A 13,199-nucleotide genomic window follows, 5' to 3' on the forward strand; every position below is an offset into this window, starting at 1 on the left:
TTTTCTAATGTTTAAAAATATCGAATCACTATCCTGTATGTCGATTATAAATCAATAAAAAATTAAAATGTTTAAAATGGAAAAAAAAAAACCCACTATAAAGCATGCCACAGAGATGCATGGTACTCTAGGTACCCACGCCCAAGGTACTCAAAGGCTGAGGCCCATAGAGGGCTGTCGACTGCCTAAGATTCAGATTTGTGACTTCAATGCAGAACTCAGCCCGTCCCTTTTATTTCCAGGGAAAGCCTGGGTAGATCCCCGGAAGTATTGTGCATAGTCCAAATATTGAATTGGGATTGAGTTTTGCCCAGCAGCAAGATTCTGAAAATCCTAGAATCTGAGTGATGGGTTTACAGGGATTTATTAAATGAGTTACTTTTTCAAATGTTTGAAAATTTCATACTTAAACATTTTAGAAAGTCATTTGGGTCCATTAGCCCTTTGGGAAAACTAGAGTTGTCATGCAAAAACCAATGGCGTGCTTTGGTCAGCCCAAGAACTGGGAGGGCGAGGCAGTTGGTTCAGTGAACTGCTGGGAGCTTAGGGGTGTACAAAGCACAGCCCAGATGAAGCTTCAGACGGAAGCAGTTTGCCTTGGTGACAAAAATATTCTTTATACCTGTACCAGGACATACCAAATAGGTTAAATATACTGAGTTTGATTTAGAGATTTTTTTCCAGTTTAATGCTTGTATCACCCACATGTTCAAGGACTTGGAGGAATTCTTAAACTATAACTAAAAGATAGTTTATTTTCTAACTTTATCAAGTTATAGCTACTTGTTCCAATATCATCCACAATCACAAAGGTGTTACAAGTCTGAAGCCAACCTAGGTCTTTGACAACTTGAGGTACTGGTAAGAAGTTACCTCTGGGTTTATTATGAGAAAAATTAACGTAACATTTTTAATTAATAATAAACCCTGTTGTTGAAGCCACTTTTAGTTGGTATGACATACATAGAAATTATGTCTGCAATAGGATTCTTTGGGTTGCAAGTGGCAGAAACCCGACTTGAATCAATTAAAAAAAAAAAAGATGGTTAATTAGAGGGATGATGGGGAGGGGGGTGTGGCTTACACAGAGGACAAAGCAGAGGCAGGAATGAGAGCACCCTCATGGAACTCAGAGCCTGGGTGCTCGGATTTGAAGCCCCCAACTTTGCTTTCTTTGCATCTCTGTGGGTGACAGCTTTATTTTCTCAGGCGTTTTTATGTGATAAAGGACATGATTACAAAGCTGCCCTAGATTTATTTTCAATACATATCCCAAAGACAGGATTTCTCTTCCTGATAAATACAGCTTTTCTTTAAAGATAATCTCAAGTCCCAGAAGAGAAAAGGCAGGGCTAGGAGGCAGGGAGATGGTGGCCACAGAATATCATAGGGCTTCTTCAAAGTAAAGCTCACCTACTTTCTCGTGCCCTCTTCCCTGACCCTGGCCTTGGTCACCTTTTGGAAGTATCAAGTGGAAACAGAGACTCCCATTACAGAGCCTCGGTGCCTGGAAGGAAGGTATTGCCCCTAGCTAGCTCCCCCATCTCCAGCTGAGCTGGGGACTGGCTCTTTCAGTGCTGTTTAATTTGAGCTCTAAAGCACCATGTACAAGGAGAGGAAGGATCTGTGCTCCTGTATTATTTGAAAACCAAAACTTCACGTGTGGGGAAAAAATAAGTTTCTCTAAAATTCCAGTAAACTGCTGCAGTAGGGTGTAAGTGTGAAGCTTTTAGGCAGATTCTGGGCTACATTTTTGGTTCTAAGGTCGCTCTTGTAAAGTGGGAATAACAACGCCTAGGTTATTTTCCCACGATCACCACCTTGTACTGCGATCTCTCGCCGCTTGTTCTCCCTGGGATAGAACGAGCTCCTTGAGGTTAGGTGTTGAGCTCCGTCGGCTCATCCCCAGAGCAGGGCATAATGTCTGTGGGATGAACGAATGCGGAAGTCGTGGAGAGGAAGACCGGAAAGCCTCCCCGCAGGAGGTGACCCGCAGAACCCACCGAACAGCAACACCCGCTTCATTTCTGTCGCCGGGAATCCTCACAGCCCAGGCTCCGAAAGGGTCCGCCTTTCCTCCCAGGATGCTCCGCGCCGGCGCGTCCCATGATTGGCTGCGTCTCCCCCAGGTGATGCTGGGCTGGCGGCGGCGGTTGCCGGGGCGACAGCTGGAGAAGTGGCGGTCGAGAGGATTGGTGGAGGGTTCCCGCGGCGGTGCAGCAGGTAAGCGTGTCCCCCGACGCGGTCCGGCTGCCCCGGCACCCGCAGTCCCCGCGCGGAAGGAGCTGTAGTGGGCCCCGAGGGCCGAGGATCTGCGAGGCGCTCGCCCCGGAGGAGAGCCAGCTTGGCAGCCGCTGCCGAACGCCCCCACTTCTGGTCAGCCGCCCTGGGCGCTTACTCTGCCGTGGGCCGGAGTCGGCCTCCTGGACAAACCGAAGACAGGCCCAGCTGCTTCCCGCAAGTAGTCCCTGATCTGTGCCTCAGTGGGCCACACTTGGAGGGGGCGCAAGCCGTCCCGCTGGGTAATGACGGCGTGAGCGGGTAGCCTGGGGCTTTTAGATGGAGCCCCTCCATTATCTGCATCAGCTAACCTCCTCCCCAGACTTCATCCGATCCAAGCAGAACTAGGATGCTAGCCATTTGTCTTGCAGACAAATCCCATAGCCTTCCCGTTACTCAGCCAGCTTGTAGGTCCGAAAGCCCTTTATACAGAAAATAAGAAGCTGCCACACTGCAACCCCCAGGAGGGGCTGAAGAAGTTTTCTCTATTTTTTGCATAAAGTAGAGCAGTGCTTCTCAAACTTGAGTGTGTGTAAAAGTCATGCAGAGAGCTTGTTTAAAGCAGTCGCTGGACATCGTGCCTGCTATGGTGTTCAGGAAGATCAGGGTGGTTCTAGGAATTTCATTTGCACAGGCACCCCGGCTGATTCTGATTGAGGTGGTCCTAGCATTTGGCATAATGCTATGTAGTGATTAGGCTCGGTCTGGATTTAAATTTTGACCTTCGTCACTCACTGCCTGGATTTTGGGGAGCATCTCAGGCTTCTGGAGCCTCAGTTGCCTCATCTGTAAAAGAATTTAAGTCACATTCATCTCTCAGGTGTATTGTGAAGACTAAATGTGAAGCATTTTGCACGCTGCCTGGCATACAATAAATTCTTAATAAATGAACTTTTATGGTATAAATGTTTAGAGAAAATTCTAATTTCTGAGAATGTCAGAGTAATAGACTGCCCAACAGTGGCTCACATTCACTGAGAGACCATCACAGTAGACTCTTATTCAAATGATGGTCTTGGGCGCCTGGGTGACTCGGTGGGTTAAGTCTCTGCCTTTGGCTCGGGTTATGATCTCGGGGTCCTGGGATCGAGTCCCGTGTCTGGCTCTCTGCTCAGCGGGGAGCCTGCTTCCCCCTCTCTCTCTGCCTGCCTCTCTGCCTACTTGTGATCTCTGCCTGTCAAATAAATAAATAAAATCTTTAAAAAAAAGGTCTTAAAAAAAAATGACAGCCTTGAAGAACTTCTCTGAGGAAGTGATGTTTATTAAGCACAGGGGTTAGCCAGGTGAAGAAAAGGAGGAAAATGTTGCAAGCAGAGAGAAGGGTATGTGCAAAGGCTCTGAAGTAGGAAGGAGCTGGAGTTCTCAAAAACAACAAAGTTTTCTTGTTATAGGGCCTTCAAAAAAATCCTGTTCTCTTTGCTTGGACTTCATTTATTTGTAAATATCTTGGGTGTCCACCAGGCTCTGTTAGGTTCTGGAGGGATCAAATTAATTAATTGATTTTATTTATTTGAGAGAGAGAGAGTGCATGGGTGGTAGATGGGGGGGCTTGGGGAGGAGCAGAGGGAGAGGGAGAGACAGATTCTTAAGCAGGTTCCACACCCAGTGTGGAGCCCGGCACAGGTCTCTATTTTATGACCCTGAGATCATAACCGGAGCCAAAATCAAGCATTGGATGCTTAACCAGCTGAGCCACTCAGGTGCCCCTGGAGGGATAACTCCACCTCACTGCCTTCGTAAACAGGGTAATAAGTGTAGCAGTAGAAGTAAAGGTAGAGTTCAGAGGTACCTCAGAGGAGAGAGAATGCCTTGATGGAGAAGAAAGGGGAGGGGGTCATAGGAGACCTCCTGAAGGAGGTCAGTTCCACGTTCAGTTAGCACAACGAGTCAAGTTTGTGGTGGGGCGAGAACATCAAACAGAAGGTTTGGGGTTGTGAAAGAGCATGTGGTACTGGTACTGGGGAATGCCTGGGATTTACCACTGATGGGCCTGATGTGGGGAAGGGGGATAAGGGGAAGGAGTGGTGCATCCAGAGAAGGGCTGCAGAGATGCTTGTCCCTAACAGGAGGTGGTCTTTCTCCTCCTCATGAGTCCGGCATGTCTGCAGGTGCCAGGAAGGGTAGGCGTCCTGTCCTCCCCGCTACTTCCAGACCACTGCCTCCCTGCTTCAGAACCCCCAGCTCCTTTGATGTGCACATCCGGGCCTTTACCCCTCACTGCCCTTCTTTGAGGCCATCACCTAGGGGGGCACAGATGTAACCCCGGGAAGGCTATAGCGCCCGGCTCCCTGTCTACCCCTCTGCTTCCTCTACTGGAGATTTCACCCTCCTGGCTACTCACTCCAGTTTCTTCATTTTTAGGTGTGTCTTTTGTCCATTCTCTTTATCCACCACTCCCATGGTCATGAACGTTTTATACTGCATCACTTCCAAAGTCAAGCACCTGTTCTGCTCTGATCACACTTTTTATCTTTCAAGCTCCCGGGAATGTACCTCCGAAGTGGATCTTAGGCGCCATGCTGCCTTCAGCACATGTTGGACCCTGTTGCTCATTCACTGCCCTCCCACCCCCTCTGCACCCCCTTCCTCCAGCCCTATTGCTCCATCACTATTACACTTGTTTTCTCTTTTCCCTCTCTTCTGGAAAAACTTCACCTGGGCTAATCTAACTCCAACAGCTGGGGCTGGAGAAACTGCAGAATTGTGCAGACTGGTTCCATTTTGGATTCGAGTCCATATTGTCTTAAGCAGACTCTCAATATTGGAAATCGTGCCACGGGTCAGTAGTCAGCTTGGTTCCCGCCTGCTCTTCTCTTCTAGCTATCAACATGCCTCTTACTGCCAGCTGATGACCTTGTTTCTTGTTTTACTCATTGCTGAATCTGTCTATTTTTTTGGTCAGTACCCATCTCCTCTGCCCTCCCTCCATGTCAGGGGATGGACTGTCCTCGCCCTGTCTAGGGCCCAGCCCTCCAGTGGGATACTGGGTGTGGCAGGAACCTTGTTTCCTTAACCCTCTCTCTCTTCTACCTCAATTTGTCCTTCTCTAACTAGGTTCTTCCCACCAACCTACAGACCTGCTGTTTATAATGTCTTCCTCCTTAAACCTCCCATACTTTCTAGCCACCACAGGTTCTCTCCTCTCCATTTTGTTACAGATCTCCCTGTCCCTCCTTTGTTACTTCTCTTCCTCTCTTTAACACTTTCCAGTCAGGTGCCCCTCGTCACTGCTCTTGTCTATGTCACTGTCAAACTCCATGTTGCCAAATCCAGGGCTCAAGTCTTCTGCCCCTTGTTACTTGACCATGTGTAGTTGCAGTTGATGTGGGCTTCCAGGTGCCGCAGTCTCCTGCTTGTGTCCCACTGACAAGTCCCTGCTCTTGCTTTGTCTCTTGCTGGATGCTTGTCCTCTCCCTGAGCCCTTGGTCCCCGAGTGCTCCAGGGTTCAGGTATAGGCCTGAGCTCTGTTCTGTTAGGCCTTCTTCTTAGGAGTCCTCTCTGTTTAGGATCCTGGTCTTCTGAAATGCCATCTTTATGCTGACAATTCCCAAATGCTTACCACCAGCTCCCGCCTTTCCTTTTTTTGTTCTTAATTTAAATTCATTTAATTAACATATAATGTATTATTAGTTCCAGAGGTAGAGTTCATCAGTCTTGTATAATACCCAGTGTTCATTACATCACATACCTTCCTTAGTGTCTGTCACCCAGTTACCTCCCCCACCACTGCCTTCCTCCCCTCTAGCAACCCTCAGTTTGTTTCCTAAGATTAGAAGTCTCTTATGGTTTGTCTCCTACTCTGGTATCGTCTTATCTTGTTTTATTTTTCCCTCCCTTCCCCTATGCCACTTTGTTTTGTTTCTTAAATTCCACATATGAGTAAGGTCATATGAAAATTTCTTTATCTGATTGACTTATTTCGCTTAGCCTAATACCCTCTAGTTCCAGCCATGTCATTGGAAATGGCAAGATTTCATTTTTGATGGCTGCATAATATTCCATTTTGTATATATATCACACCTTCTTTATCCATTCATCTGTTGATGGACATCTGGGCTCTTTCCATAGTTTGGCTATTGTGGACATTGCTGCTATAAACATTCGGGTGCACATGCCCCTTCGGATCACTACATTTGTATCTTTAGGGTAAATACCCAGTAGTGCGATTGCTGGGTCATAGGGTAGCTCTATTTTCAACCTTTTGAGGAACCTCCATACTGTTTTCCAGAGTGGCTGCACCAGCTTGCATTCCTACTAACAGTGTAGGAGGGTGCCCCTTTTTCCACATCCTCGTTGACACCTATCGTTTACTGACTTGTTAATTTTAGCCATCTGTCCGGTGTGAGGTGGTATCTCATTGCAGTTTTCATTTGGATTTCCCTGATGCCGAGTGGTGTTGAGCATTTTTTCATTTGTCTGTTGGCCATTTGGATGTCTTTGGAGAAATGTCTGTTCATGTCTTCTGCCTATTTGTTCACTGGATTATTCATTCTTTGAGTGTTGAGTTTGATAAGTTCTTTACAGATTTTGGATACTAGCTCTTTATCTGATAAGATATTTGCAAATATCTTCTCCCATTCTGTCAGTTGTCTTTTGGTTTTGTTAACTGTTTCCTTTGCCGTGCAAAAGCTTTTGATCTTGATAAAATCCCAATAGTTCATTTTTGCCCTTGCTTCCCTTGCCTTTGGAGATGTGTCTAGACAGGGGCTGCTGCAGCTGAGGTTGAAGAGGTTGCTGCCTGTGTTCTCCTCAAGGATTTTGATGGATTCCTGTCTCACATTTAGGTCTTTCATCCATTTTGAGTCTTTTGTGTGTGTGTATGGTGTAAGGAAATGGTCCAGTTTCATTCCTCTGCATGTTGCTGTCCAATTTTCCCAACACCGTTTGTTGAAGAGGCTGTCTTTTTTTCCATTGGATATTCTTTCCTGCTTTGTCAAAGATTAGATGACCATAGAGTTGAGGGTCCATTTCTGGACTCTATTCTGTTCCATTTATGTGTATGTCTGTTTTTGTGTCAGTACCATACTGTCTTGATTACAGCTTTGTAATAGAGCTTGAAGTTTGGGAATTATGATGCCACCAGCTTTGGTTTTCTTTTTCAACATTAGCAAATAAAATTCTTAATGGGGAAAAACTCGGAGCTTTTCCCCTAAGGTCAGGAACATGGCAAGGATGTCCACTATCACCACTGTTCAATGTAGTACTAGAAGTCCTAGCCTCAGCAGTCAGACAACAAAAAGAAATTAAAGGCATCCAAATCGGCAGAGAAGAAGTCAAACTCTCACTCTTTGCAGATGACGTGATACTCTATGTGGAAAACCCAAAAGGCTCCTCTCCAAAATTACTAGAACTCATACAGGAACTCATCAGAGTGGCAGGATATAAAATCAATGCACAGAAATCAGTTGCATTTCTATACACTAACACTGAGACCGAAGAAAGAGAAATTACAGAATCGATCCCATTTAAAATTACATCAAAAACCCTAAGATATGTAGGAATAAACCCAACCAAAGAGACAAAGGATCTGTACTTGGAAAACTATAGAACACTCATGAAAGAAATTGAGGAAGAAATGGAAAAACGTTCATGAATTGGAAGAACAAATATTGTTAAAATGTCTGTGCTACGCAGAGAAATCTATACATTCAATGCAATCCCCACCAGAATACCATCAACTTTTTTTTCACGGAGCTGGAACAAATAATCCTCAGATTTTTTTTTTTTAAGATTTTATTTATTTATTTGACAGATAGAGATCACAAGTAGGCAGAGAGGCAGGCAGAGAGAGAGAGAGGAGGAAGCGGGCTCCCTGCAGAGCAGAGAGCCCGATGTGGGGCTCGATCCCAGGACACTGGGATCATGACCTGAGCCGAAGGCAGAGGCTTTAACCCACTGAGCCACCCAGGTGCCCCTATCCTTAGATTTGTATGGGAACCAGAAAAGACCCTGAATAGCCAAAGGAATGTTGAAAAAGAAAATCACTTTTTCCTTTACTCTGAACTCACACGTACCAACCTTCTCAGCACCCCTCTCGGGTGCTTTGTGGGCCTGTGACACTTATGGCTGGCGCGGCACTCAAGCTGGCCTCTCAGACACCACACCCCCCACCCCCAGTTTCCCCCACCTCAGCAAATGGCATCTGCTTAGGCCCCAGCATCGCCCTTGACTTTTTCCCCTCACATCAGCAGGTCTTGCCTTTAACATGTGGAAGCCGAGCCCTTCCCTAGGATCCTTTTGCTCATCCAGACTTTCCTAGTCACCAGCTTGGGCTTTGCCATGGTGTCCTTACCGCTCTGTCCCCTCAGACTCTCTCCTATAGAGCAGACCCCGCTGTTAGGAACTGTCACTAGAGTGGTGGCAGTCCCCTGTCGGTCCCCTCTCTGGGCTTCCTGGTACACGCAAGCTGCTCGTTTACGCAAGGCCTATTGGACCTGGCCCGGCACCTTAAGGCCTCCTGGGTCTGCTTTGCTCCTCTCATCTCACCCCCGGGACATCAGCACTCCGCAGCCCCTACCCTCACAAGTCCCTGTCCCCCAGATCTGAAGTGATCTCCCTGTCCCTCCCTGTCCCCCCTCTCATCTCTGCCCACATGTTTCCAGGGAGGCCTTCTCTGCCCCCACTATTTAAAATAGCCCCATATGCCTCTTCTTCAAGCCCTATCCCCTTCCTTGCTTGATTTTCTCCATACCTGAAATTACTTCCATTCATTTTTGAGCAACTGCAGCACGCCAGGCACTGGCCTAGGCACTGGGGACGCCAGGGGGAACAGGTGCTCTCCTGAATCCACAGTGAGCGGTACTTAGATGTAGGGACATGCAAGTCAGGTAGTGGTTAGTGCTGTTGAGAAAATAAAACAGGACGAAAGACTAAGCAGTGATGGGGCTGACCCTGTACAAAGGGTAGCCGGGGCAAGTCTTTCTGAAGGGGTGACATTTAAGCGACTGAAAGAGACAGGGATGTCAGAGGGTATCTGCACTAAGTGCAAAGTCCTCAAGAGAGGGCAGGCATGTGATGTGGGTGTCTGGTGGGGGTGGCCGCTCAGTGGCCATCACGGCTCAAGTTAGCAGAACGAAGGAGAGTGTGTGGGAGGCCGTGTTGTGTAGCCTTTGAGAGTTGGGCCTAAGTAGTGTAGCCTTCCTCTGGAGGGTGCTGGAACCACGGGAGGGTCGTGAGCAGGAAGGCAAAGATCACTTGTTAGTAGGATAGAAATGGAAGTGGAGAGAGAGAGCGAATGGGAGATTGTGTCACTGTACCTCGGGGGAGATGAAGCCACAAGATGGTGGTGAGACCAAGAAGACAGTGAAGAGAGGGAAATGACTACATTTAATCTTCCTGACTTGTGTTCAAATAACTGAAATCAAATGCACCGGAATGGGCAGATCAGAATGTAATGGTACAGAATCATGTGTTCCTAGAACTAGAAGACGTCAATTCTCCACTTTCTTTTATAGAGAAAAGAGGCCCTGAACGTCAGTGATTTGCCCTGGATCAGGTGCCTGCGAATAGCACAGTTAGGATTAGTGCCCAGGCTTTGTCATTCCTCTGGGGTTATGGACAGCCAATCTGGCTTAAGAGCCTGGGAGTGGGGCACAGGGAGTGGCTTCTTTGGGCACACCTGGGGAACAGAAAAAGTAGAAAATACTTTTTAAAAAGGTTTGCAATATTTTATTTAAATGTTTGGAAGTGTACATAGATATTGTGCATTCCTAAATGTAATGAAAAACCTGACCATGGGGCGCCTGGGTGGCTCAGTCTTAAGCTTCTGACTCTTGATTTCAGCTCAGGTCATGATCTCAGGGTCATGAGATCAAGCCGCGTGTTGGGCTCCATGCTGGGCTCTATGCTGGACATGATTAAGATTCTCTCCTTCTCCCTCTGTGCACCCCGCACCACCCTCCCCCCACCACACTGCTTGCTCTCTCTCTAAAGTAAACAAAACAAAAACTGACCTAATACATTCCCTGGTGCATGAGCTTGTGTTAACACTTGCGTAAATGCACACCACTTCCACCTCCATTACTCCCTGTAAGGCTAAATGATTATGATCGTCAGGAAACACTAAAAATTTCTTGCAAGGGGCGCCTGGGTGGCTCAGTGGGTTAAAGCCTCTGCCTTCGGCTCAGGTCATGATCCCAGAGTCCTGGGATTGAGCCCTACATCTGGCTCTCTGCTCAGCAGGGAGCCTGCTTCCCCCTCTCTCTCTGCCTGCCTCTCTGCCTACTTGTGATCTCTCCCTCTCAAATAAATAAATAAAATCTTTAAAAAAAAATTTCTTGCAAATAGTATCCCATATCTTTGTGTGAATGATTACTACTTTTTATTTGGAGGCGGAGTGAGGATTGGTGTGTTCATTTATATCAGATTAATATTAATGCATATCCTTCTTTAAAGTAAATGAATGAACCCTATCAAATTCTGTTTTGTTCTAAAATGTACTTTGTGGACTTGACTGTTTTAATTACACATACCACATTATGGCACATTAGAAAGCCAAACAAGAAGATTAATCTTCCCCAGTCTCTTTAGCAATCCTCGATGCTCATTTACACCACCTTCTAGCCCGTGTTCGTATTCATTTTAGTAGTTGTCGTAGAAGAAAGAATTACTTTAAACGTGAGCCTCCATATTTTTGTATGATAAATAACCAAAAATTGGGGGCCTAAAACGACACAGAAGTCCAAAATAGGTCTCACTAAGCTAAAATCAACGTGTTCCCAGGGCTTGTTCATTGCTGAAGGCTCCAAAGGAGAATCTGTACCTTGCCTTTGTGAACATCTAGAGGCTGCCTGCACTCGTTCTTTGGCTTGGGGCCCTTCCTCCACCTTCAGGGCCAGCGAAGCATCACTCTGACATTGACCCTCTTGCCTCCTTGTAAGGATCCCTGTGATTACACTGGGCCCACCAGATAATCATATATATTCTCCTTATTTTAAGGTCAGCTGATTAGCAGCCTTAATTCCATGTGCAACTTTAATTCCCTCTTACCATGCAACCTAGAATATTCCCAGGTTCTGGGGATTTGGATGGGAGCCTTATTCTGCCCACCACAGCTACCTTGTTATCATTTCACAGATGGCTGAAATGAAAGCATTTATCTTCTGTTTTTGTCTTGTAGAGACTTTTGCTGTGTGAAATAACAGTAACCGTTCACTATGGGAGATGTTCTGGCTCATGAATCAGAATTACTTGGACTTGTGAAAGAGGTATGTTTTACAACACATGGGTCTCAGAAAGAGATCTTGTATTTTACAATGCAGCAAATTTTATAGTGTCTTATAATGCATCCTTACGTTAGAGTTACCTGTTTTCTATTATATGATTTTTTGTTTTCATAACTAAATTGAAATCCTAAAGCCACTTGAAAAAAATTTCTTTAAAGAAAATTATAATAGGGACACAAGGGTGGCTCAGTCACTTAAGTGTCTGCCTTCGGCTCGGACCATGATCCCAGGGTCCTGGGATCAAGTCCCACATCGGGCTTCTTGCTCAGTTCTTGCTTCTCCCTCTGTCTCCTGTTCCCTCTTTTTATGCTCTCTCTGACAAATAAATAAAATCTTTAAAAAAAAAATTATAATAACATATGCTCACAGTAAAGAATCAAACAAAGTGGAAGTATGAAAAGTTCATCTCCCTGTTCCACTCCTGCAGGAACCACTATTAATGGGTTAGCCTAGTTTTCCAGACTTTTTTTCTGTGACTATTCAAAATATATTTGCATGTCTGTAGTTTGTTTTGCAAAGTGGAACGATGGCATACACATTGTTCTAAAGCTTGGCTTCTCTCCCTTGACAGTAATATGGCATGAATATCTTCCTGTGAGCTGCCTCATACTTCTTAGGCTGTAGACTATTTCACTGAGTGTTTCTATCTACTTAACTTGTTGTTAATGGACATTTAGGTTTCTTACACTGAAAGCTTTTGAAGGACAGGACCCACACCCTAGGCTTTTTTATATTCTCTGCTGCTTTTAGCATGGGGCAAGCACGTAGTTGGTGCTCAAGAAACCATGGCTACTGTTTAAGTCTGTGATTAAACCGTTCATCAGGCACTGTGAGCCACGGCCTGGGAGCTAGTCATCTGCCCTGGAAATGCAGCTTTGGAATTCGTTGGTGCGATCTTGAATGCGTTCTTAAAGCTGGCCCAGCAAAGGGTTGTGGACAGGGCCTGGGGAAAAAGCCCGCCCACAGGAGATGGAAACTAAAAGACGGGACTGCCACAGACTGAGAAGGAGGGGAGAACAGCAGTAGAGTACATGGTAGGGAAAGCCAAGAGAGGGGTGTCTGGGAGGGATGGGCAGCAGGAGCACTGTGCTCAAGGATCACTGATGACGTTGTCCATCTTTTAATGGCTTGTCTTCTGTTCCTAAGGAAGGACAGCCATTCTTCCCAGTGCCAGTTCCAGGTGGCAAATTCCCAGAGACCTACCAGACCCAAAGCCGTCAGGCCCTCCAAGGATCACTTCTGCCTTTTTCGACATGCTGCACACATCATTTTGCTTCTATTAACAATGATCACAAATCATGAAGTTCACATTTTCTTTCTGAAAGCAAATTTATTTTCTGTAAATAAGCATTTTCTATGATACTGTCTTTCTAGGCTCTGGAGGTGTGTGTCAAGTAAGTAAATTCTAAGCTGGATCCTGAATTCTCCCAACGATGACAGTTTGTTAACCCCATTATACATAGGTGACAACTTTGAGCTGGTATAGTTACATCAAAGACAGTTGCTTTGTTGATGTTAAAATAGAGAAATAAATATACATCTATGTTCTTTTTTATAGTATTTAGATTTTGCCGAATTTGAGGACACCTTGAAAACGTTTTCAAAAGAATGCAAAATGAAAGGAAAGCCATTATCTCAAACAGCAAGTGTCTCTTTAAGGGACTCCAAATCACTGATCATCCAGGTAATATTTTG

At 45.7% G+C, this 13,199-nt stretch overlaps 1 protein-coding gene across 1 annotated transcript in view; it reads left to right on the forward strand.

Annotated features, from left to right (window-relative positions):
* Positions 1-2,139: 2,139 nt before the first annotated feature.
* The window catches only part of ARMC9 (armadillo repeat containing 9), a 152,985-nt gene continuing 141,925 nt past the window's right edge, over positions 2,140-13,199 (forward strand). Inside the window, exons 1-3 of the mRNA XM_032857478.1 lie at positions 2,140-2,223; positions 11,399-11,486; positions 13,063-13,188. Of these exons, the coding sequence (XP_032713369.1) occupies positions 11,436-11,486; positions 13,063-13,188 (177 nt within the window). The 5' untranslated portion in view covers positions 2,140-2,223; positions 11,399-11,435. The remainder of the gene's footprint in view (positions 2,224-11,398; positions 11,487-13,062; positions 13,189-13,199) is intronic.

Source organism: Lontra canadensis, unplaced genomic scaffold, assembly GCF_010015895.1.
Source record: "Lontra canadensis isolate GAN:19392208 unplaced genomic scaffold, GSC_riverotter_1.0 scaffold13, whole genome shotgun sequence".
NCBI classification, from domain to species: Eukaryota; Metazoa; Chordata; class Mammalia; order Carnivora; family Mustelidae; genus Lontra; species Lontra canadensis.